The sequence below is a fragment of the Schistocerca piceifrons genome, chromosome 2, assembly GCF_021461385.2.
Source record: "Schistocerca piceifrons isolate TAMUIC-IGC-003096 chromosome 2, iqSchPice1.1, whole genome shotgun sequence".
NCBI classification, from domain to species: domain Eukaryota; kingdom Metazoa; phylum Arthropoda; class Insecta; order Orthoptera; family Acrididae; genus Schistocerca; species Schistocerca piceifrons.
Window position 1 is genome coordinate 383,846,663 of NC_060139.1, and position 27,447 is coordinate 383,874,109.

Sequence of the window (27,447 nt, forward strand, 5' to 3'; positions counted from 1 at the left end):
GCTAGCTGCAAATTCCGCAGCCGACCATTTGAAGAGACCTAATGAAAATGTTAGTAATGAAACCTTATCGTCTACAGTTGGTTCAAGCTCTTTCCGAATCTGATAATGTGAAAAGAATCGAGTTCTGAGACTTTGTCCTTGAGCATATGGAAACAGATGACCGGTTTACTTCGAAGCTGGTGTTTAGCGACGAAGCAACATTTCACACTACGGGAAAATCAGTCTGTATATGGGGCACTGAGAATCTGCGGGAAATAATTCAGCATGAACGTGATGTACCTAAGACGAACGTTTTCTGTGCCATTTCAGCCAATAAAGTTTTTGATCCTTTTTTTCTTGAAGGTGCAACTGTAACTGGGAAAACCTATATGGAAATGTTGCAGATTTAGCTGTTCCCTCAACTCGGAGAAGAAGCTCGTCAATTCACACTCCAGCAGGATGGGGTACCACCCCATTGGCACTTATCTGTCCATGCATATTTGAACGAAAGGTACCCACAGCAATAGATCGACCGCCAGGCAGCTTGTGACAGAGCTCTTCATCGCTGGCGTTAAAAAAGCCCTGACCTCAGCCCCCGGAGTTTTTGTTTGTTTGGGGGTACGTTAAAGATATGGTGTTTCAACCACTTCTACCAGCTAACATTGAGAAATGAAAAGAAGGAACCTGTTATGACACAGATGCTACAGAGAGTGTAGAACGAGTCTGAGTATCGAGTTGATGTCACTTGAGTGTCTGGAGGGGATCGTATTGAACATTTATGAACTGCTTTCTAATGAAAAAAACCTTTGGTAAGTTCTTCACATTGATTAATTATCCAAGGTTCCATCATGTTTCTTTGATTAAATACAGATTCTCAAAGTTGTGCTATTCTTTTTGAATCACCCTGTAACTCCAAGTACGTGTGGCAAGAACAAACCACTCATGCTTATTCTCCCCTGGACGTTATGTCTGGCGTTGAATTGTGGCCATGTGGACACAGAATTCAGTTTATACTGAATGGCGTAGTCCACTTAGTGGTGTAGTTACGACCATGCAGAAAAGATCAAGTTGTGAAATTTGTGATGTGTTTGTGAAAAGACTGTTCAACGCATGGAAGAAACAATCAACATACTGATGTCTGTACATATTAAGTATAACATATAAAAATATCTGCACTTATACCCATTACTCGTTCTGTGTGTAATAATTACAGGAGAAATCAACAAAAAAAAACGTTAGTTTGTTCAGAGCTTAAATTCTGGAAGTTCTTCTCCAACAGCTTCGAAATTATGACACTTCATTGCATTTAAACACGTGCATCTTTTTATATACCTACTTTAATATAGATATATATAAATAAATATGTAATATCATAAGCTGCGACATTGTCGCGAATAAAACAGTGACCCGCATATACAATAAGTTTCCTTTAATTTACGTCTATGGTCACAAACTTTTTGTTAACAGATTACCGGTTTCGGTCTATAATGACCATCATCAGATCTGTTTTATAAAAACAAAGTGCTAATGTACTGCAGCCATAGTGGCATCGTCATATGTTAAACGCAGAATCAGCACCAGCATTGTCAAGTATATATAAATAACATCAAATGCACGAGTCATGTTGCACTGATCGTGCACTAGTTCCTCTTTCTTATTTCGCAATATTCAACACAAAAAAAGTTCAAACCAAATTCGTGTTGTATCAAAGCATTTCCTTCAGGGTCTCGCAAGAAGTCCCAGACACGACGTATTGGTTCAACTGTTAAGCAAATATTCGTCATCGACCGTGATACTTTACCTGACTAGGCAGACTCTTAGTGACAAAGTCACGGAAGTAGCAGCAGTACTATGAGCTAGCGGCCTCACCAGACGCCCTGTCTTTATTCTCGCCTCAGTGATTGACGCCAAGAAGGGATCCTGTAAGCACCTAATAATAGGAAACTGTTCCAACGTAACTAGTCAGAACAACACTCAGAAGAATGTCATCGCATCTTGGAATAATCAAACTCTAGTAACGTTACCGAGCAAGGCGGCGCAGTGGTTAGCACACTGGACTCGCATGCGGGAGGACGACGGTTCAAATCCACGTCCGACCATCCTGATCTAGGTTTATCGTCATTTCCCTATATCGTTCCAGGCAAATACCAGGATGGGTCTTTTGAATGAACACGGCTCATTTTCTTCCCCATTCTTGGCACGATCCTAGCTTCTGCTCCGTCTCTAATGGCCTCGTTGTCGACTGAAAGTTGAACCCCAATCTTCCTTGTTTCTTTCTCGTTGCGTTTATTCGTAAAATTTAAAGGCAAACAACAAAAACGTTTTTTCCAAACTAATGAACCTTGATCATTTGTCTTAGAGCTCAAAATATTGTTCTGCTAATATTGATTCAGAAGGCTGTTCTCCTTTATTGCTGAAGATCAAATGCACTGCAAAATATTGGTTCAGCGTGGGCGAACAGCTTATTCAACGGATTCACGCTTCCGTCTACCACTGGATCACGCAAATGTCTGACAGGATACCAAAGTATAATTTGAAAACAATCCAAAAATGTTTCTCCTTGACAACTCGTTCTGTTCTGTAGAATAATTTCTTTTACTGGAATGTGGAATAGTTGGTGGGTAGGAGTTACTAATTCACGTCTGTAGATATTTAATATCTCGTGCAAATGATCCACTGAACATGATACTTACTGGCTAACTAACTAACTAACATTTACTGATATAACGTTCTGTGCAAATCAGATCTATTTCCAATATCCTACTGTCAAGATTTGCAGTCGAATTCTACAACTTATCAGCCTGAATTATCTTTTCAGTTGTCACAGTTACTCAAACTGTGCCAGTCAACTAACTGATGCTGTCCTGAACGATCTGTCACAATTTCAGCTGTCACCCAGCCAAGTTACCAAAGAATGCTGAAATACGGCCATTTAAGATGAATATAAATACGCTTTTGTGTGTTTATACTCGCTGAAGATGTGTTTCTGTATCACTGTTGACGGAACACGGTTGAGAACAATAGCCTTCAAGCGATAATTGTGGTGATATATAGCGCTGTAGCAGTCACATGGTGGAAACGCAATCTGTTTGTCTGAGAGAGCAAAGTAGCGGCAGACAGCAGTATCTCATCTGTTAGCTCGTCGGAAGAGGCTGAAGTTATATTTGTACATATCAATCCGTGCACGTAGCGTGACTATCAAACATCTTGCTACGTCGAAAACGACCACGAACTATTTGCCAGAAAGGGAAGCATCCAGAAATGATATAGCATCCCTGTCTCCGCAGCGCATTGGCCAAGAAATTCTGTACAAGTACTGCCATGTCAGGCAGGTACATAATTTACGCCACATATTGTGTTTCAGTACAGTAACCCTCGTTCCCTGCAATTAAAAAAAGCATCACAGCAGTTTTATCCAACATAGATCTCTTCTGTAATTTTTTAACACATTCTCTCGAAAGTTTGCACTCTTTTGCCGTCCAGCTAACAGTTTTAATCTGCAAGAAAGTATACCCTATTGCCTCATTACCCTTTATTGCGTGCTCTCTGCCTTCAATACACATTTAGGTCATATTCAATGCATTTTGCAACGTACACTACTGGCCATTAAAATAGCTACACCAAGAAGAAATGCAGATGATAAACGGGTATTCATTGGACAAATATATTATACTAGAACTGACATGTGATTACAATTTGGGTTCATAGATCCTGAGAAATAAATACCCAGAACAACCACCTCTGGCCGTAATAAGGGCCTTGATACGCCTGGGCATTGAGTCAAACAGAGCTTGTATGGCGTGTACAGGTACAGCTGCCCATGCAGCTTCAACACGATACCACGGTTCATCAAGAGTAGTGACTGGTGTATTGTGACGAGCCAGTTGCCCGGTCGACATTGACCAGGTGCGTTTTCAGTTGGTGAGAGATATGGAGAATGTGCTGGCCAGGGCAGCAGTCGAACATTTGCTGTATCCAGAAAGGCCCGCACAAGACCTGCAACATGCGGTCGTGCATTATGCTGCTGAAATGTAGAGTTTCGCAGGGATCGAATAAAGGGTAGAGTCACGGGTCGTAACACATCTGAAATGTAACGTCCACTGTTCAAAGTGCCGTCAATGCGAACAAGAGGTGACCGAGACGTGTAACCAGTGGCACCTCATACCATCACGTCGGGTGATACCCAGTATGGCGATGACGAATACACGCTTCCAATGTGCGTTCACCACGAGGTCGGCAAACACGGATGCGACCATCATGATGCTGTAAACAGAACCTGGATTCATCCGAAAAAATGACGTTTTGCCATTCTTGCAACTTGGTTCGTCGTTGATAACAGCTTCGCAGGCGCTCCTGTCTGTGATGCAACGTCAAGGGTAAACGCAGCCATGGTCTCCGAGCTGATAGTCCATGCTGCTGCAAACGTCGTCGAACTGTTCGTGCAGATGGTTGTTGTCTTGCAAACGTCCCCATGTGTTGACTCAGGGATCGACACGTGGCTGCACGATCCGTTACAGCCATATGGATAAGACGTCCGTCATCTCGAATGCTAGGGATACGAGGCCGTTGGGATCCAACACGGCGTTCCGTATTACCCTCCTGAACCCACCGATTCCATATTCTGCTAACAGTCATTGGATCTCGACCAACGCGAGCAGCATTGTCGCGATACGATAAATCGGAATCGCGATATGCTACAACCCGACCTTTATCAAAGTCGGAAACGTGATGGTACGCGTTTCTCCTCCTTACAAGAGGCATCACAAAAACGTTTCACCCGGCAACGCCGGTCAACTGCTGTTTGTGTATGAGAAATCGGTTGGAAACTTTCCTCGTGTCAGCACGTTGTAGGTGTTGCCACCGGCGCCAACCTTGTGTGAATGCTCTGTAAAGCTAATCGTTTGCATATCAGAGCATCTTCTTCTTGTTGGTTAAATTACGCGTCTGTAGCACGTCAACTTCGTGGTGCAGCAATTTCAGTGGCCAGTAGTGTATATACTAGAGGAGACCAGGTAATATATGTTACTATTGGTTGCTGATATAACGTTTGGGCTTGCATTGCTGTCGAGATGAAGAAGGCGCTCAAAATCGATTTCATGGACACACGCGTGAAAATTGTCTTCTATTCCTGCTGTATTGTACAACATTCTAATGAATTTATTCCCTTTTTTGCTTCCAAACAACGGCATTTTATTTACGTGGCCTGCAAACTTCTGAAATGCTCTCTCTTCTAATAACATATCACACTCTTTTGACCTCTTCAGGTACACTATTTACACTGTATTATTGGTCACTGCACATCTTGCTCAATATTTCGGGGGAGATGGTGTGTCAGTAGTGTAGTTAATACTGTGATGTTCCTCTTACTTCAGTGAAAGACGGAGAACTTGTTCTGTCACTACGATGCAATCTATTCGATATAATTAGTTACTTAGACATTACGAAAAAGACAACAGTTCGGAACTCGCTGATTCCGTTTTATTTATTTTTCCACTAACACGTTCTCACGCCGTTGATTATGAGGATTGGATCAGCGGATGTTTTGTGTGCCGACAAGGAATCGTCCTAGTGTTCGCCAGAAGATATTAGAGAAAACTTACGAAATAATAACTACAAGTGTCGCAGCTTAACACTTTCACGTCGGCGCTGAGTATTGCGCTTGTCGCTATGGGGCGGCGCGTGTATTTGTACTGTACATCATACGGCACTGGCGCCATGTCACGAATTGAGCGGCACCTCCCGCCGGACGTTCCAGTCCTCCCTAGGGCAAAGGTGTGTGTGTGTGTGTGTGTGTGTGTGTGTGTGTGTGTGTGTGTGTGTGTGTTGTCCTTAGCTTAGGTTAGTTTAAGTAGTGTGTAAGTCTAGGGACCTATAATCACAGCAGTTTTGTGCCTTAGGAATTCCCAGACTTTTTTTATTCAAACGCCCTGGGCTACTATTTTAATATATTGCTCTTTTATTTTGAAAATCTATTCTTTTAAAGCATTTGTACACTTAGAAAAAGCTTTTGACAATATTAACTGGAATACTCTCTTTCAAATTCTAAAAGTAGCAGGGGTAAAATACAGGGAGCGAAAGGCTATTTACAATTTGTACAGAAACCAGATGGCAGTTATAAGAGTCGAGGGATACGAAAGGGAAGCAGTGGTTGGAAAGGGAGTGAGACAGGGTTGTAGCCTCTCCGCGATGTTATTCAATCTGTATATTGAGCAAGCAGTAAAGGAAACAAAAGAAAAATTCGGAGTAGGTACTAAATTCCATGGAGAAGAAATAAAAACTTTGAGGTTCGCCGATGACATTGTAACTCTGTCAGAGACAGCAAAGGACTTGGAAGAGCAGCTGAACGGAATGGACAATGTCTTGAAAGGAGGATATAAGATGAACATCAACAAAAGCAAAACGAGGATAATGGAATGTAGTCAAATTAAGTCGGGTGATGCTGAGGGAATTGGATTAGGAAATGATACACTTAAAGTAGTTAAGGAGTTTTGCTATTTGGGGAGCAAAATAACTGATGATGGTCGAAGTAGAGCGGATATAAAATGTAGACTGGCAATGGCAAGGAAAGCGTTTCTGAAGAAGAGAAATTTGTTAACATCGAGTATAGAGTTAAGTGTCATGAAGTCGTTTCTGAAAGTATTTGTATGGACGGTAGCCATGTATGGAACTGAAACATGGGCGATAGATAGTTTGGACAAGAAGAGAATAGAATCTTTCAAAATGTGGTGCTACAGAAGAATGCTGAAGAATAGATGGGTAGATCACATAACTAATGAGGAGGTATTGAATTGAACTGGGGAGAAGAGGAGTTTGTGGCACAACTTGACAAGAAGAGGGGACCGGTTGGTAGGACATATTCTGAGGCATCAAGGGATCACAAATTTGGCATTGGGGGGCAGCGTGGAGGGTAAAAATCGGAGACCAAGAGATGAATACACTAAGCAGATTCAGAAGGATGTAGGTTGCAGTAAGTACTGGGAGATGAAGAAGCTGGCACAGGATAGAGTAGCATGGAGAGCTGCATCAAACCAGTCTCAGGACTGAAGACCACAACAACAACAACAACATTCTTTTAAAACAACCAGAGATCACATAATAATTTTACACTAAATTTATGACAAACTATGTGATATCTCGTTTATTCAGGAAGCTTTTTCGTTTAATAATGACACGAGATTGTATTCACTGCTGTTCGTTGCGCCTGGCTGATAGGTAATGCATCATACGTCAGTGTACTGCTTGTACCACAGTTGGCGCACTCGAGCACGAGTCACCCTCGATACAAGCCGCCCGATGGAAGGTCGGTGTTAGAAACTAGCCTGAATGTGTTACGCTAGGTGTTTGCTCATGCTGAAACAATATTTTGCGGCTCATTTGATCTTCAGCAATAAAAGAGAACAGTCTTCTGAATGAATACCAGCAGAACAGTATTTTGAGCTATAAGAATAATGATCAAGGATCATTAATTGCCGGCCGTTGTGGGCGAGCGGTTCTAAGCGCTTCAGTCCGGAACTTCGCTACTGCTTCGGTCGCAGGTTCGAATCCTGCCTCGGGCATGGATGTGCGTGCTGTCATTAGGTTAGTTAGGTTTAAGTAGTTCTAAGTCTAGGGGACTGATGACCGCAGATGTTTAGTCCCATAGTGCTTAGAGCCATTTGAACCATTTGATGATAATTTCAGAGAAACTTTTTTGTTGTTTGCTTTTAAATTTTACGAATAAACACAACGAGAAAGAAAGAAGGAAGATTAGGGTTCAACGTTCGGTCGACAACGAGGCCATTAGAGACGGAGCAGAAGCTAGGATCCTGCCAAGAATGGGGAAAAGATCCGTCCTGACATTTGCCTGGAACAATTTAGGGAAACCTAAATCAGGATGGTCGGTCGTGGATTTGAACCGTCGTCCTTCAGCACGCGAGTCCAATGTGCTACCCACTGCGCGACCTTGCTCGGTAACACCAGTAGAGTTTGATTATTTCAAGATGCAGTCACATTCTTCTAAGTGTTGTTCTGACTAGTTTCGTCGGAAGAGTTTCCTATTAATAGATGCTTACAGGATCCCTTCTTGGCGTCAATCACTGAGGCGAGAATAAAGACAGGGCGTCTGGTGAGGCCGCTAGCTTACAGTGCTGCTGCTACTTCAGTGACTTTGTCACTAAGAGTCTGCCTGGTCAGCTAAAGTAAAGCTCTCATCTGTATTGCGGTCGATGTCGAATTAATATTGCGAAATAAGAAAGTAGAACTACTGCACGATCAGTGCACTGCCATGTCAGTATTATTACAAAAAAGGATCAGCCTGTAAATTAATAAAATGAAAACGCAGCACCAATATGCAGAGTGTTGTTAGTTTGTAGTTCTAGTATGAAAATTATAGGCAAAGGAAGTTGAAATAGGGGATTTGTAGAAATGAGGCAATCTGATCAGGGCTGAGTCTTGTCTGCACATTTATAGATTCCATGGTGCTGTAAACCAGTATCGAAACATATCGCACTTTACAGGCTATTAACACATTTCGGTTTCACTTATGGGTGCATGCAGCCAATATATTGCCAATTTATATGTTGTGTAAAGTATATATAACAGTGAAAATAGTTACCTTCACAATACAGTTTCGGTGACTGAATATTGCGTCAGCTGGACAGGCTAACATCACACCGTGAGGCACACGATAAAACAGTAGTACCTTTTATCGAAGATCTGCGTTAGTTTGTTGGTTTTAACTAACAAAAATGTATTTCACTCGTTGCTTGTGTTCAGAACAGTGCGTCTTCTCGAACGAGTCCTAATGTAGCTTGCAAACTGAAAAAAAGCCTGGAACGCTTTACTATCCGTCCAATATTCGTGAAACAAATGCTTTCACACGATGCAGTGTCAGACGGTTGTGTGTTTATATCTTGATGGATGTATACATTTCCATGTGTTTACACGGTAGGTGAGCCAGTTATTGCTCCGCTTTCGGGATTAGGGAGGTGAACCTACCCCTGATCGAATCACCCTCGTGGATTAACAAAGAGGGCTGGTGAACCGGCCAGCTTGTATGTGGTTTGTAGGTGATTTTTCGCATCACACTATGTGAATACCGGTCTGGTACTCACGTCTCGCCTCGGATACATTTAGAAAACGTTCGCACATTTGAGCATGGAGTTTACTCTAGACACAGATAGATGGAGTACACAAATTCCCATCGCAGGGAGAAGTGCCGTCAGAAGGAGCATCCAGCCACCAGTTGTCACTAACATTGCGAAAACTCATGTAAAAATGCCGACCCGTCGAGAAACAGGAAAAGGGAAGGAAGAAAAAGAATGTGTTTACACTTGTAGGTGCGACTCCACACGTATATAGGGATGACACAATTGACGCTGATGAATGTAATGGATAATGATTTCATCCTATAAGGCGACAACGCTCATTTCACTCAGACCAATACCTCGACAGAATATCATAGCGCGTGTTTCGGTTGCTATCTGGAGGCATGTTGCAGTTCTTTTACTCAGGCCCTTTCTGCGTTAAGAGCACTATAGTAGGATGTAGACTTTCACTCCCCATGAATCTTATAGATTCCACTTTAAACTCCATCGCCTTTTGCTGCTGGTACTGTATTGATGCTTGAGGTGATGACACTTCGTATTGACGTTATTTATTTATGCTGTAACAAATTGGTTGCTAATTTTTTACGTTCAAAATATATAGCAAGTCCATACACAATTGTTTTGTTCTGAACGGGGTTTTAATCTTTTATTTATGCTGCAACATGTGCATTAGTACGAGTTCCATCAGTTTTATATAGAATTTCTTTCAGGAATTGGTATTTATGTAATTTGACTTCACATATTGGAGCCAGTAAATTATGGACGTGTGTTTTTTTTTCATTTCTAAATTTAGACTTATCGTGATTTACATCAGATGATTTGTTTTCCTAGATTCTTCCTAAAAACATTACAGTCCATTTCGCCAGAAAACCGTTACATATTAGATCCACAATCCGCAAACCACAGTGAAGTACATGCCGGAGAGTACTTCTTATTGTACCAGTTATTAGGATACACAGGACATAAAATCCCGTCTGAGGCCTGCGATCATTTTTATGTTAATAATTGGCAACCAATGCTGTACAATCACAATAAAATCTCATGACTTTATTGCGATTGTAGAGCATTGGTTGCCAATTATCAATTATTAGGGCTTCTTCTCTTCCTACCTCGTACGGAGCGCGGGAATAATGACTGTTTAAACGCCTCTGCGCGCGTTTGTCTTTGTCCTCAAGATCCCTACCTGAGTGATTCGTAGGTGGTTGTAACATAGATTCTTGAAGGTGCTTCTTGCAGCTTTGTAAGTAGGCTTTCTCTGGCTGGTTTACGTCTACCTTCAGGTGTCTGTCACTTCAGTTTCTCCAGCATCTCCGCCACACTCTTCCACAGAACAAACCAGTGACCTGTCGTGCTCAAAAATGGTTCAAATGGCTCTAAGCACTATGGGATTTAACATCTGAGGTCATCAGCCCCCTAGACTTAGAACTAACCTAAGGACATCACGCACATCCATGCCCGAGGCAGGATTCGAACCTGCGACCGTAGCAGCAGCGCGGTTCCGGACTGAAGCGCCTAGAACCGCTCGGCCACAGCGGCCAGCCCAGTCGTGCTGCCCTTCTCTGTGTACGTTAAATATTTCCTGTTAATCTTATTCGGTAAGGGTCCTACACTCTTAAGCCATATGCTAGGATGAGTCGCACGAGTATTTTGTAAGTAATCTCCTCTGATGACTGACTGCGTTTCCCTAGCATTCTACCAATGAACTGAAGTCCACCTCCCGCTTTATGTACGACTGAGCCTTTGTGCCAGAGTCATTTCATGTCCTCACTAATTGATACAACCAAGTATTTGTATGATTTGATCGATTCTTGTTGTGACAAGCTGATATTGTAGTCTCATGATACTACGTTTTTCGTTTTGTGAAGTGCGCAGTTTTATATTTATGAACATTCAAAGCAAGTTGCTAAACTTTGTACCACTCTGAAATATTGTCAAAATACAACTGAATATTTTTGTAGTTTTTTTAAGGTAGTACTTCATTATTAATCATCCGAGGTTACTATTAATATTGTCTGCAAGATCATTAATACACAACATTAACAGCAAGGATCCCGGCACACTTAACTGGGGCACACTCGGAGTTACTTCTACATCTGTCAACGACTCTCCGTCCAAGATAACATCCTGCGACCTCCGCACCATGAAATTATTAATCCAGTCACAAATTTCGCTTGATACGTCATACAGTAACTAATGATGATAAACAGAAGGCCGAAATTCTAAACCCAGCTTTCAAAAACTCGTTTACGGTAGAGGACTGCAGCACCATTCCCCCTTTCAATTATCGAGCAAACGCAAGGATGGCTGACATAGTGTTTAGTGTATCTGGGATTGTAAAACAGTTAAGATCCTTAGACGCCAGGAAGGCATCTGGCCCAGACAGTATCCCCGTAAGATTATATGTTGACTATGCTACAAATATAGCGCCATTCTTGTCCATCATCTATCAGAGATCATTGAAACAGCGGAAAGTTCCACCGAACTGGAAGAAAGCCCAGGTCATAGCAATCTAGAAGAAGGGTAGAAAATCGGATGCACATAATTACCGGCCAATTTCACTGACATCGATTTGTTGTAGAATCATGGAACATATTTTGTGTCCAGACATAATGACCTTTCTAGACCCTGAGAAGCTCATCTGCAGAAACCAGCACGGTTTTAGGAAACAGCGGTCATGCGAGATACAGCTGGCACTCTTGGTGCATGATATACAACAGGCTCTAGATACCGGCTTACAGGTTGATGCCATATTTCTCGGCTTTCGAAAGGCGTTCGGCTCAGTTCCGCACTGTCGCTTACTCCAAAAAGTGCGCGCTTACGGTCTCCTATGACTTATGCGGTTGGATAGAAAGTTTTTAACAGACAGGGAGCAGTATGTCGTCCTGAACGGGGTGACTTCAACAGAAACTAACTTTAGGTGTGCCCCAGGGCAGCGTAATAGGTCCGCTGCTTTTTAAAATTTACATAAACGATCTGGTTGATGGTACTGACAGCGGCATTAGACTGTTTTCCGATGATGCTGTAGTCTACAGGAAAGTAGTATCACACGAAAGTTGTGAACAAATCAATGAGGATTTGCAGAAAATAGATGCTTAGTGTGATGACTGGCAATTATCTCTCAATATTAGTAAGTGTAACCTACTGCGTATAACAAGGCGAAAATCCCCATTAATGTACGAGTACAAAATAAATGCCCAGTCTTTGGAAGCTGTAACATCCGTCAAGTATCTGGGTGTGACTATTCGAAATGATCTCAAATGGAATGAACAGATTACGCAAGTAAGGGGTAAGGCGAACTCTAGATTGCTGTTCATTGGTAGAATCCTGAAGCGATGCAGTCCTTCAACAAAGGAAATAGCTGCTAATAAGTTATTTCGTGCAGTCTTAGAGTATTGTTCGTCTGTATGGGACCCTTACCAGTTGAATCTGATTTAAGAGATTGAGAAGGTGCAAAGAAGAGCGCCAAGATTCGTGACTATTACATTTAGCCATCGCGAGAGCGTTAGAAATCTCATAGAAAATTTGAAGTAGGACGCACTTGCAGATAGACGACGCGCTAAGCAGAAGGGGCTGCTCACTAAATTCCGAAATCCGATCTTCATCGAGGATGTAGAGCATATATTATTACCACCAACTTTCAAATCGCGCAATGATCACCATTCAAAGATAAGGGAATTAGAGGGAATTAGAGATCGTACTAAGGCGTTCACACAGTCGTTTCTCCCTCGCGTGGTCAGCGAATGGAACAGATGGAGAGCGGGTGGGGGGAGTATGACTTTGGCGTGAATTGTTCCCTCCACCACACTCCGCTTGGTGGCTAGTGGAGTATATATGTAGATGTAGACAGTCGTACTTTCGATAGTACGTGTATGTGTCGTACTTAGTCAAATCCTTTTCCAAAATCAAGAAAAACTACAGCTACCTGATTGGCATGATCCATAGTTTTCAGGATGTCAAGTGAGAAAAGTGCGAATTTGGTCTCACATGAAATATGTTTCCGGAATCCATACTATATGGCATTGAGGAGGTCATTCTGTTGAGGTCAGAATATGTTCTAAGAATCTGCAGCAAATGGATGTTAAAGGTATTGAACAGTAGTTTTGCGGGTCGCTTCTGCTAGCCTTCCTGTAGAAGGTTGTGACTTGGGTGTTCGGCTGTGAAGAAGCGCAGAAAATTCTGTGTGAAAGTGGTATTGTTCTTGTAGACGGGACACTTGTCAATTATTAGAAACAGTCACAGTAACTGTACACATACACATTAACATCGAAAGCACAGAAGAAGAAACGAAGGTATTTCCTATTTTATTACTTTGCTCTCAGACAAAAGTCAAAATACGTATGAAAGCCTTTTAACTGGACGGAAAAATGTGATGACTGGGTGGTCATCATGAACTGAAGTTAGACTTTGAAATGGTTACTATTAAAGCTGTTAAAACACCCCTTCCCGGTTGTAATTTTGGCTTCAACCACTGTCTGTGGAAGAAAATGCAAAAACTGGGATTAATGGAGGAATACAGGGGTAGAGAAGAAGTCCAATTTTTTTCCCATGTATGCTGCAGTGGATTATCTTCCGCCTAAGAGTGTTGATGATGAATGGATAGTAATAACGAAGGAAGTGCTCAGTGGAGAAACTCTCATGAAATTCGAAGACTATATGGTCGATCAATGGATGGAAAATCCTAGAACACCAACTGAAATACACTACTGGCCATTAAAATTGCTACACCAAGGAGAAATGCACATGATAAACGGGTATTCATTGGACAAATATATTATACTAGAACTGATATGTGATTACATTTTCACGCAATTTGGGTGCATAGATCCTGAGAAACCAGTACCCAGAACAACTACCTCTGGCCGTAATAAGGGCCTTTATACGCCTGAGCATTGAGTCAAACAGAACTTGGATGGAGTGTGCAGATACAGCGGCCCATGCAGCTTCAACACGATACCACAGTTCATCAAGAGTAGTGACTGGCGAATTGTGACAAGCCAGTTGCTCGGCCACAATGGACCAGACGTTTTCAATTAGTGAGAGATCTGGAGAATGTACTGGCCAGGGCAGTAGTCGAACATTTTCTGTATCCAGAAAGGCCCGTACAGGACCTGCAACATGCGATAGTGCATTATCCTGCTGAAGTGTAGGGTTTCGCAGGGATCGAATGAAGGGTAGAGCCACGGGTCGTAACACATCTGAAATGTAACGGCCACTGTTCAAAGTGCCGTCAATGCGAACAAGAGGTGACCGAGACGTGTAACCAATGGTACCCCATACCATCACGTCGTGTGATAGCCAGTATGGCGAAGACGAATACACGCTTCCAATGTGCGTTCACCGCGATGTCGCCAAACACGGATGCGACCATCATGATGCTGTAAATACACTCCTGGAAATGGAAAAAAGAACACATTGACACCGGTGTGTCAGACCCACCATACTTGCTCCGGACACTGCGAGAGGGCTGTACAAGCAATGATCACACGCACGGCACAGCGGACACACCAGGAACCGTGGAGTTGGCCGTCGAATGGCGCTAGCTGCGCAGCATTTGTGCACCGCCGCCGTCAGTGTCAGCCAGTTTGCCGTGGCATACGGAGCTCCATCGCAGTCTTTAACACTGGTAGCATGCCGCGACAGCGTGGACGTGAACCGTATGTGCAGTTGACGGACTTTGAGCGAGGGCGTATAGTGGGCATGCGGGAGGCCGGGTGGACGTACCGCCGAATTGCTCAACACGTGGGGCGTGAGGTCTCCACAGTACATCGATGTTGTCGCCAGTGGTCGGCGGAAGGTGCACGTGCCCGTCGACCTGGGACCGGACCACAGCGACGCACGGATGCACGCCAAGACCGTAGGATCCTACGCAGTGCCGTAGGGGACCGCACCGCCACTTCCCAGCAAATTAGGGACACTGTTGCTCCTGGGGTATCGGCGAGGACCATTCGTAACCGTCTCCATGAAGCTGGGCTACGGTCCCGCACACCGTTAGGCCGTCTTCCGCTCACGCCCCAACATCGTGCAGCCCGCCTCCAGTGGTGTCGCGACAGGCGTGAATGGAGGGACGAATGGAGACGTGTCGTCTTCAGCGATGAGAGTCGCTTCTGCCTTGGTGCCAATGATGGTCGTATGCGTGTTTGGCGCCGTGCAGGTGAGCGCCACAATCAGGACTGCATACGACCGAGGCACACAGGGCCAACACCCGGCATCATGGTGTGGGGAGCGATCTCCTACACTGGCCGTACACCACTGGTGATCGTCGAGGGGATACTGAATAGTGCACAGTACATCCAAACCATCATCGAACCCATCGTTCTACCATTCCTAGACCGGCAAGGGAACTTGCTGTTCCAACAGGACAGTGCACGTCCGCATGTATCCCGTGCCACCCAACGTGCTCTAGAAAGTGTAAGTCAACTACCCTGGCCAGCAAGATCTCCGGATCTGTCCCCCATTGAGCATGTTTGGGACTCGATGAAGCGTCGTCTCACGCGGTCTGCACGTCCAGCACGAACGCTGGTCCAACTGAGGCGCCAGGTGGAAATGGCATGGCAAGCCGTTCCACAGGACTACATTCAGCATCTCTACGATCGTCTCCATGGGAGAATAGCAGCCTGCATTGCTGCGAAAGGTGGATATACACTGTACTAGTGCCGACATTGTGCATGCTCTGTTGCCTGTGTCTATGTGCCTGTGGTTCTGTCAGTGTGATCATGTGATGTATCTGACCCCAGGAACGTGTCAATAAAGTTTCCCCTTCCTGAGACAATGAATTCACGGTGTTCTTATTTCAATTTCCAGGAGTGTAGAACCTGGATTCATCCGAAAAAAATGACGTTTTGCCATTCGTGCACCCACGTTCGTCGTTGAGTACACATCGCAGGCGCTCCTGTCTGTGATGCAGCGTCAAGGGTAACCGCAGCCATGGTCTCCGAGCTGATAGTCCATTCTGCTGCGAACGTCGTCGAACTGTTCGTGGAGATGGTTGTTGTCTTCCAAACGTCCCCATCTGTTGACTCAGGGATCGAGACGTAGCTACTCGATCCGTTACAGCTATGCGTATAAGATGCCTGTCCTCTCGACTGCTACTGATACGAGACCGTTGGGATCCAACAATGCGTTCCGTATTACCCTCCTGAACCCACCGATTCCATATTCTGCTAACAGTCATTGGATCTCGACCAACGCGAGCAGCATTGTCGCGATACGATAAACCGCAATCGCGATAGGCTACAATCCGACCTTTATCAAAGTCGGACACGTGATGGTACGCATTTCTCCTCCTTACACTAGGCATCGCAACAACGTTTCACCAGGCAACGCCGGTCAACTGCTGTTTGTGTATGAGAAATCGGTTAGAAACTTTTCTCATGTCAGCACATTTTAGGTGGCGCCACGGGCGCCAACCTTGTGTGAATGCTCTGAAAAGCTAATCATTTGCATATCACAGCATCGTCTTCCTGTCGGTTAAATTTCGCGTTTGTAGCACGTCATCTTCGTGGTGTAGCAATTTTAATGGCCAGTTGTGTATATGTAATGCTCCTGACCAGCAGCACAGGAGCACGAGTGCTGTCGATGGTTGTCATGGGAAAGTAAACTTCTGAATAGACAAGAAAAGAACGTATCCTCTCCGATAAATAAGCTGGAAGCAGTAAATGCTATATCTGAAATTCTTGAAAAAATTCCATTAGCCTGCCTCTTCAGAAGAGAAGAAAAACATACCAAGATTTTGACAAAACGTAAAAGACATTAAAAGAATATATAACGACTCGGAGGAATTAAGCAGATATTTAAAACATCCGCTTTTCTTACAAAAAGTGAGCCTATGTAAAGCGTATCCAGTGCTAAGCCTAGCGAAATGTGAAGGGTTGTTCGCATTAGAAAACGGTGGATAGAGCCTCCCCCAGTGTTTCGGGCTTCTTTGACTGTCGCTAAACACGTGGCTAAAAGCCCATGACACCATTCTTGGATGGCTCAGGTGATTCAGCGTTGTTAAAGTGGTTAGTTACACTTTAATCAATTATAAGTATATAGCACAAAAAGTGAAAATGGGATACAGCGCAGGTGAGGAATGCCATCGGACTTAGATTATGGGATACTTCAATCTCTCAAGTGACTGAAGACCTTCAGGTTAAGATACAATTAAATGAAGTATACGAAATTCTGAAAATCATCCTGATAGGTGATGGTAACTAGCGAACAGAACATAGTAAAGTCTCATTTCGCCATCCCAAACGAAAGTAATAACAGTATTTTTGTGCCTGCTGTCGTACTTATTTGGTCATAGACATACTGAAAGTGCAAGCTGTTATGCCAATGGACTCCGCAGGGTCTGCGATAGAGGCAGTAGATGCATCTTCTTGTGGTCTGACTGAGCAGGGTGGCGCAGTAGTTAGAACACTGGACTGCCACTCGGGCGGACGATCTTTTAAATCCAAGTCCGACCGTCCTGATTTTAAGTTTACAGTGATTTCTCTAAATAGCTCCAGGCAAATGTCGGGATGTTTCCTTTCAAAAGGTCTCTCCTGGTTTCCTTCCCCATCCGTTCGTAATCCGACCTTATGGTCGATTTCTAAATGACCTTGTATCGACGGGAGGTTAAACTCTAATCTTCCTTCCTTTTCCTTTTTGCGGTGTGATAGCGCATGACCTAATACTGCTCACTGACCATGGAAGATACAAAGGAAACTTTGTGGAAATCTCTTCAACATAGCCCACAATCCCCACTGAAAACTCTCTGAGGACTGCCTTATCAAACTTTTCTTCGGGAACAGATCCGAGTCCAGCGTGTCAAAAATAGAGAGGTATAGAGGCCTGTGCCTAAGAGTTCTTAACGTAGATTAAAAAGATTGCTACTGATAAGGAGTTTTCAACACTCTGTATTGGGACGGAACGTGTGCGAAGAAACTAATACGGTGGAGAAAAATACTTAATAAATTCATAGTTTTGTTTAATTCTTATACTCGACGGATGAAGCATCAGATTATAGAAATGTGACGTCTGTATCGCTACAGGCAGCGAACGGGAACGGCTAGCAATGAGATTTCTGCATGCTTCCGTTTGGTGTCTCATTTTTCTTGTCTTCCGTTGAACATCTTTATTCGAAACATGTGTTGGAGACAGCCCGATCCCTCCAGAAATGTTATGACAATCTGGCAGTTGGAAGCCATCCAGACGCTTCTCACGATAGTGGCTATTTTCTTCCGAAACGTCTCGCATGGAATTAAAGAACTGTTTGCGTGTTCGTTTCGTGCGGACAAAATCGACTGGTCACACTCTTGTCGTATTTTTTCCATGTTTCCGGAACCTATTTCTAGATCTATATTCTGCTAACCACAGCTCAAAACACGCCCTAAGGCACTCGCTGCGAATGGGATTTTTTCCCCTTTCGTTTCCCTTTAAGAGTGCAGTCCCTTTCGGTGTTTATGTCTTTGAATACCGCAGCATGTGCAAAACGAGAGATCATTTTATTTTTTGAAATGTTTTTTTGAATCTTGTTGGAAAGTTTTCCGTAATAGTAACGATGTATTACGTGCCACGTCGTCCTCAAATGTGTTGAAAGACAAGATCGAAAATAGCCAGCTATTTCATTTTTACAGTGACAGAATTTGATCCCATGGTATTTTCATGCCCGTCTGTCCATTTATCCTCTTTCAGTTCATTTAATTCATTTTATTAATATCCTATGTGACAGGGGAATCCAAAGTTCTCCCGATTCCGTTCCCCCTACTGCTGCTATTCGCCATATTACGTAGGAGAACTTCTTAGTGTTCGGAACCCATAGATGATAACAGCCGTTTAGCACAAAATTTAATATGTTTTGTGCAGTTTCGCGGAAAAAGGTGTATGACCGAGCAAGGTGGCGCAGTGGTTAGCACACTGGACTCGCATTCGGGAGGACGACGGTTCAATCCCGTCTCCGGCCATCCTGATTTAGGTTTTCCGTGATTTCCCTAAATCGCTTCAGGCAAATGCCGGGATGGTTCCTTTGAAAGGGCACGGCCGATTCCCTTCCCCATCCTTCCCTCACTCGAGCTTGCGCTCCGTCTCTAATGACCTCGTTGTCGACGGGACGTTAAACACTAATCTCCTCCTTCTCCTACAACAGCCGTGACAATGGAAGTCAGATCTGGAAGCGTGCTCAGACAGCCTAATGGTTAAGACGACTTCTGACGATAAGCAATAAATCTCAGAGAGAGTCTCACTGTGGTACAGTACTTCATTAGTCACGACACGTCCACCTGCATAGCTGAATGGTCAGAGCGGCAGAATTCCTTGCGAAGGGCCCGGGTTCGATTTCCGGCCGGCTCGGAGTTTTCCTCCGCTAGGGGACTGAGTGTTGTGTTGTCCTCCATTTCAACCTCATCGACATGCAAGTTGCCAAAGTGGCCTCAACTAAAAATACTTGCACCAGGCGACCGGCCTACCCGATGGGAGGCCCTAGCCACATGCACTTGTTTTATGCCATTTTACGCCAGCTGCTAGGTCTCATACCATACGTGCATAAATGCTTGGTACATCACGCTGAGGTACAGAAGTACTCCTAACTGACATAAAATTTATCACTAATAACATATTCTCTCAGCAATATATCTACATCAAATTTATACCGACATGTTAACTGCATTTATTTTGTATCACTGAGAGTGGACCCTGTGGTATTAAATACAGTGCAATTTACTGTAGCATCTGCTTCATTCCAGAATAGTTCACTCAAAAGCAACACCTCTATAGAATATAATAACAGTGCCTGAGATTAGAACTCAAATAGATCTACGAGATCATTCATCTGCACAACAATGACGGCGGTCCTCTGTTACTTTCTCAGTATGCTACGATACGCTGAATAAATTTCGGATTACAATATTATTTCTGTGACTTCGATCCACTTCCGGTATCCGTTCGGATGGCAATCATACCGCACAGGGATACAATAATGTCTGCAAGGTATCTTGTGCCATACAACAAAGTTAACAGTTTGAGATATCTCGTAATGTACAGCCAGCATCTCTCTCTAATGGCACTGTAAGGGAAATAAAGAAGCCTGACAAATACTATAAATCATTAAAAGGTATTACCTTCGATTGAGGGCTGCCATTATATTTTAGCACAAAAAGTAATTCAGTACGTTGGAGAAAAGATAGCAGTCATTTCCGGCTGTTCAATGTGGAAGTGTGAGAACGTTTTTGTCGAAATGTTTGTGACTCGTGTATCCGAGGTGAGACGTGTGTACCAGACCACTATTCACCCAGTGGTAAGACGGCAACAGTCTAAAAAGCACTTTCAGCCTGGCCAGCATACTGGTCTCCGTCGTTAAGCCAGGAAGATTCGATACGGGGCCGGTTCGTCCTCCCGAATTCCGGAAGTTGCGTGCTAAAGTGCAGAACTATCCTGGCGGATGCTAGCTTAGTTTTCCTGATAACTCATTCTAAAATAGAAAATATCGGCTTTTCTTCAACTGCATAGTTTTTTTGTGTTGCAAATTTAGCTCGAAGCGTAATTCCATCAAATTCAAGACTCTAGCGTGTTTAGTATTTCCAGGTACTTTTGAACGAACATATTATCTACCTACAACACCTAATTTTCAAATGTTGCTGCTGCCTATTTAATCATGGAGACTGTTATAGACACGGCTTAGAAATGTAGCTAAGACGTTGCTGTTTTTCTTATTATGACCTGTTACGTAGGGGACTGTGACTGTACTCTTATATTTAATCCAGTAGCAAAATACGTTGAGAATTAGCTTGCACCCAAGGGAAGCGCGCTTGCTCTAAATCCAGTCCGCTATTTTGGGCTAACAGCCTTTCGTTATGGATCATCAAATAGCATGAGCGTTCCTAATTGTTCATCCTATTTTTGACGAAAGCGTCACTGGTTTGCACTCCACCAGAACTACGGTTCGGTAGTTTTGGTACAGTACATAAATGAGGTAGTAAATGGTAGTATCACCGGTAGTATTGATAGCATTGGTGGGAAAATAAAGATAAATGAATATGTGTGAGAGAAATGGGGAGCCGACGACTTCTCTTTGATTTTTGTTTCTTTGCTTTGCACGTAAATAGAACCGCACATCTTTCAGCGTTAGTCCACTGCCTCTTTTATATCCTTACATAACATAAATTACATTTTATAGATAATAAAAATTAGTTGATCGCATAGCTTCTGGACTTTCATATAACCAAAGCAGTCACTTTTCATGCAAGTACAGTTTACATGCACAAACATAAAAAATTCTATGTAATTGTTGTTTTTATTTTCTGTTCAATACAACGTTCTATTTCATGATCAAAATCAAGAGTTTCTTGTTATTACTGATAAATGTGAAAGTTGTTTGTGAACAACAGAAATGTGTTTTATATAAGATCGAAGAAGTATGAAGCGAAGGTTGGTATGTTTCTTTTTTTGCATTTTTTAAAAGAAAAAGCGTTTTCTATCGGTATATGATAACTCTTCCGTTCTTTCCTTCTGTTAGAACGCCCCTCTGTTTCACGTTACAAATCAACAATTTTCAAATAAACCCAGAACTAAACATTTTGCCATAAATACTGCTTATTTTTAAATAACACAGAGAGGATAATCTTGTAGAACAAAAGCGTTCCGGAACTTATGCTGCCCTTTGTATATCCTCACTCATTTTCGAGACAGTTCATCACTTTCGGTTTCTACGGAAATCTAATAAGACACTGACTGCATACACAAAGAAAGGGATCTTATTGAGGTAACGCCCCATAGGTATGCAACACACCTAACATACAGGTAATGCAGGTACGATCTAAATTGACCAAGCCTACTAGGAAAACAACTGTAGTCTATGCTTACAAAAGACAGTCTACAGTAGCCTACAGTAGTTTTACAGCTCTAGTGTCGCTATACTTGTCCTTTACTTGTTCTTCGTTTGGTTGCCTCAAACCGAACAAACGTAGCTTTTGCGCACCTACCTTAAATTTATAACTTTCTGAAAAGATATGTTTTAAATAGTAGTGAGCATGAAGCTTCCTGGCAGATTAAAACTGTGTGTCGGACCGAGACTTGAACTCCGGACCTTTGCCATTTGCGGGGAAGCGTTCTACGGACTATGCTACCCAAGCACGACTCACGCACGACCCATCCTCACAGCTTTAACTCTGCCAATACCTCGTCTCCTACATTCCAAACTTCACAGAAGCTCTCTTGCGAACCTTGTAGAACTAGGACTCCTGGAAGAAAGGAAAAAGGTAAGTGACGAGGTACTGGCAGAATTAAAGCTTTGAGTACGGGTCGTGAGTCGCGCTTGGGTAAGTCAGTCGGTAGAGCACATTCCCGAGAAAGGTAAAGGTTCCGAGTTCGAGTCTCGGTCTGGCACACAGGTTTAATCTGCCAGGAAGTTTCACATCAGCGCACACTCCGCTGCAGAGTGAAAATGTCATTCTGGAGTAATGAGCATTTCAGCAAGTCGTAACTCCACGTACCCACAGATGTCTCTGCATTACCGCATCTTAGCGAGTACAATTGCTTGAAGCTGTGCGGGTAGGGACCTGATTGACTGACTTCAATGCTAAACAACTCGGAAACGGCTCAACGTATCGATTTTTTTTCTTAACATTTATTTCCCAGCGAAAACAACCTGCAACACCATTACAAGCTTGTCAGACTGTTTCTGACCACTCAGCATAGGTGTTGTTAGTAGCTCGTGGTATTGTGGTTATTATTGCTGATTCTCGATCACACGTCCTCGGACTCGATTCTCGGCCGGGTCGGTGATTTTCTCCACTCGAAATGGTCGAGTGAGCTGTCCTCATCATCACCGACGCGCAAGCCGCCGAAATCGCGTCAAATAAAAAGACTAGCACCAGGCGATCGAACATCCTAGTGTGTGTCTCCCCGCCAATAATGCCATATGAACATTTTATTTCTGTGGTTATTATGTCTGCCTTTGTATTTTGACAACTGTATCCTGTCTTCTCTGTGTTTCACGTTGCTTCTGCGAAAATAATAGAATGAGGCATAGAGCAGATTGCACATTGGTCGCTAAACATTTGCAGGTAAAAAAATAAAGAAAAAACGTGTTTTGCAGAAAGCGGAATACAAGAACTAAATTTACATTTCAAACAATGATTAAAACAGGAACTTGGACATCCATCAAGATGATTGCACCGAACAGAGATTAGGCGACTCACAGACAAATTAAATACACCGTTTCGCCTTCATCTTAAGTGTAACTAAGGTGAGAACACAGATGACTTGTGACGACAGAAGCATGTGAGAAAAACCTTATGAGAGAACGATCGTTACATAGCAGAGTCTGCTTCAGTAAGAAACCAACACTGGCGTATACAAAAAGTGACAAGGGGAGACCATATAAACATGCCAGTCCAGTCTGGAAGAGACTTTATATTTTCTTACAGCAGTACCAGAAACTTTGAAGCGAGCGCTTCGTAAGTAAAGATTTTCATTGGCATGTAACGTTTTCCACACTCCCTCGTCAGTGTCTAAGTGTTAAAAAGACAGGTGTAGAAACGGAGGGTGATCTTTATGAAACGATCCTGACGTTATTCTTCACATTTACGACTACATGATTGCTCTACAAATGGCACTTAAGTATATGCCAGAAGGTTCATACATCCAGACTTTTTCTCTGCCGTTCCACTCTCTAATAGAGCGTGGGAAAGTAAACACATATATCTTACCTTATGTAAGTTTTCATCTACATCTACGTGATTACTCTGCAGTTCACATCTAAGTGCCTGGCAGAGGGTACACAGAAACACCTTCAAGCTATTTCCACTCTCGAACAGCGAGCGAGAAAAATGAGCACTTAAGTCGTTCCGTGCGAGCTCTGATTTCTCTTATTCATGATGATCTTTCCTCCCTATGCAGGTGGGCGCCAACAAAATATTTTCAAACTCTGAGGAAAAAACTAGTGACTGAAATTTCATGACAAGATCCCGCTGCAACAAAAAGCGCTTTTGTTTTAATGATTGCCACCCTAATTCGTGTTCACATCCATGACAATCTCTCCCCTATTTCGCAATAATACAATACGAGCTGCCCTTCTTTGAGTCAACATAATATTTTGGCGTTCGAAGCAGGAAGTTGATGACTGAAGTCCCTTGAAAATATCTCGTCGCAACGATAAACGCTTTGTTTTAATGAAAGATCTGGCAGATTAAAACTGTGTGCGGGAGCGAGACTCGAACTCGGGAACTTTGCCTTTGGCGGGTAATTGGCCTACCAACTTTTTTTTTTTTAATCTCATTTTGTTCGCTTTTGTTCGTTGCATTTGCTCGAGGCGGACGTCGTAATACAACCGTTTAAGTTCATTATTGATCGATTAACTCAGTTTTTTTTATTACAGAGGGCACGTAACCCTCTGACCGAACACGCTAAGCTACCGTGCCGGGACCAACTGAGCTACCCAAGCACGACTCACGTCCCCTCCTGACAGCTTTACTTCTGCCAGTATCTAGTCTCCGCAGGAGAGCTTCTGTAAAGTTTGGAAGGTAGGAGACGAGATACTGGCAGAAGTAAAGCTGTGAGGACGGGACGTGAGTCGTGCGTGGGTAGCTCAGTTGGTGCCGGCACGGTAGCTCAGTGTATTCGGTCGGAGGGTTGGCAGCCCTCTGTAATAAAAAAACTGAGTGAATGGATCAACAACGAACTTAAACGGACGTCGTAGGACGTATGCCCCGAACAAATAGAACTAACTGTAACGAAAAAAATTAGATCAACATAAGGGGGGGGGGGGGGGGGGAAGTTGGTAGAGCACTTGCCCGCGAAAGGCAAAGGTCCCGAGTTCGAGTCTCGGTCCGGCACACAGTTTTAAACTGCCAGGAAGTTTCATATCAGCGCACACTCCGCTGCAGAGTAAAAATCTCATTCTGCTTTGTTTTAATGTTTGTCGTCTCAACTCGGCTACCATATCTGTGACGTTCTCTCCCCTATTTCGTGATAATATAAAAAGTATTGCCCAACTTCGTACCTTTCCGGTGTCCTCCGTCAGTCCTATCTAATAAGGATCCCATACCACACAGTACTTCAGAAGACAGACAAGCGCGGTGTCGTCGGTCTCTTAAGAAGATTTGTTGCACGTTCTAGGTGTTTGCCAATAAAGCGCAGTGTTTGGATAGTCTTCCTCACATTTTCTTTGTTACGGTCTACATCTACATACATACTCCGCAATCCACCATACGGTGCGTGGCGGAGGGTACCTCGTTCCACAACTAGCATCTTCTGTCCATGTTCCACTCCCAAACAGAACGAGGAAAAAATGACTGCCTATATGCCTCTGTACGAGCCCTAATCTTATTTATGTGATCTTTCCGCGAAATATAAGTTGGCGGCACTAAAATTGTACTGCAGTCAGCCTCAAATGCTGGTTCTCTAAATTTCCTCAGTAGCGATTCACGAAAAGAACGCCTCCTTTCCTCCAGAGACTCCCACCCGAGTTCCTGAAGCATTTCCGTAACACTCGCGTGATGATCAAACCTACCAGTAACAAATCTAGCAGCCCGCCTCTGAATTGCTTCTATGTCCTCCTTCAATCCGACCTGATAGGGATCCCAAACGCTCGAGCAGTACTCAAGAACAGGTTATATTAGTGTTTTATAAGCGGTCTGCCGGCCGCGGTGGCCGAGCGGTTCTAGGCGCTCAGTCCGGAACTGCGCGACTGCTACGGTCGCAGGTTCGAATCCTGCCTCGGGCATGGATGTGTGTGATGTCCTTAGGTTAGTTAGGTTTAAGTAGTTCTAAGTTCTAGGGGACTGATGACCACAGCAGTTAAGTCCCATAGTGCTCAGAGCCATTTGAACCATTATAAGCGGTCTCCTTTACAGATGAACCACATCTTCCAAAAATTCTACCAATGGACCGAAGACGACTATCCGCCTTCCCCACAACTGCCATTACATGCTTGTCCCACTTCATACTTTGCAATGTTACGTCCAAATATTTAATCGACGTGACGTGTCAAGCGCTACACTACTAATGGAGTATTCAAACATTACGAGATTCTTTTTCCTATTCATCTGCATTAATTTACATTTATCTATATTTAGAGTTAGCTGCCATTCTTTACACCAATCACAAATCCTGTCCAAGTCATCTTGCATCCTCCTACAGTCACTCAACGACGACACCTTCCCGTACACCACAGCATCATCAGCAAACAGCCGCACATTGCTATCCACCCTATCCAAAAGATCATTTATGTAGATAGAAAACAACAGCTAACCTACCTCAGTTCCCTAGGGCACTCCAGATGATACCCTAACCTCCGATGAACACTCATCATCGAGGACAACGTACTGGATTCTATTACTTAAGAAGTCTTCGAGCCACTCACATATTTGGGAACCAATCCCATATGCTCGTACCTTAGTTAGGAGTCTGCAGTGGGGCACCGAGTCAAACGCTTTCTGGAAGTCAAGGAATATGGCATCAGTCTGATGCCCTTCATCCATGGTTCGCAAGATATCATGTGAAAAAAGGGCAAGTTGCGTTTCGCAGGAGTGATGCTTTCTATAAGCCGTGCTGATGCATGGACAGCAACTTCTCTGTCTCAAGGAAATTCATTATATTCGAACTGAGAATGTGTTCGAGAATCCTGCAACAAACCGATGTTAAGGATATTGGTCTGTAATTTTGAGGATCCGTCCTTCTACCCTTCTTACACACAGGCGTCACTTGCGCTTTTTTCCAGTCGCTCGGGACTTTACCTTGGGCAAGAGATTCGCGATAAATGCAAGTAAGGAGCCAATGCAGTAGAGTACTCTCTGTAAAACCGAATTGGAATCCCATCAGGACCTGGTGATTTATTTATTTTCAACCCATTCAGCTGCTTCACAACCCCTTGTTAAAGTAGTTCGCAATAAAACCTCAAAAGACGTAGGAAAGCGAACTAACGAAGCGCTTGTCACTTTCGCGTTGCCTGGTCACGCAAAAGGAAGTAAATGTGTTGCACTTCAGCGCAGCTTTTCCAGGAAGCCGGACGACCTGGTCCCGGATTTCGTACACGAGCAGGTAGCAGGAGCGAGCAACAGGTGTCGCGGGGACTCACCAGAAGAGGAGCGCGGACAGCGGGTTGGCGGTCTGTCTGGGGTTGGCGCGGCTGCGTTTCTTGCCGGCGTCCATGGCGGCGGCTGCCGGCGGCTGCGGTGCGGTGGGACGCGCTCGAGTGCGCGGCGTCTGCTGCGCGGAGCGGTGCGGTGCACTGGCGGCTGGCGGTCCGCGCGCCGGCTAATAGCGGAGGCTGCCGCCCGCCGGCCCGGCTTATCGCGCGCCGCGGGGAGCGACGCCACCAGCTCCGGCCTGCCACGCGCCCCCCTCGCGTCCCGCTGCACACGGCTCGCGCGCTCCCAGAGGGTGGAGCATTGCGGAAAATGATGTAATGCCTGACGAAACAGCT

General features: G+C 43.9%; 1 protein-coding gene across 1 annotated transcript in view; it reads right to left on the minus strand.

Annotated features, from left to right (window-relative positions):
- Positions 1-27,242, minus strand: part of LOC124776435 (ATP-binding cassette sub-family C member 4-like) — a 261,830-nt gene extending 234,588 nt beyond the window's left edge. The window contains exon 1 of the mRNA XM_047251434.1: positions 27,100-27,242. Within this exon, the coding sequence (XP_047107390.1) occupies positions 27,100-27,173 (74 nt within the window). The 5' untranslated portion in view covers positions 27,174-27,242. The remainder of the gene's footprint in view (positions 1-27,099) is intronic.
- Positions 27,243-27,447: the final 205 nt, after the last annotated feature.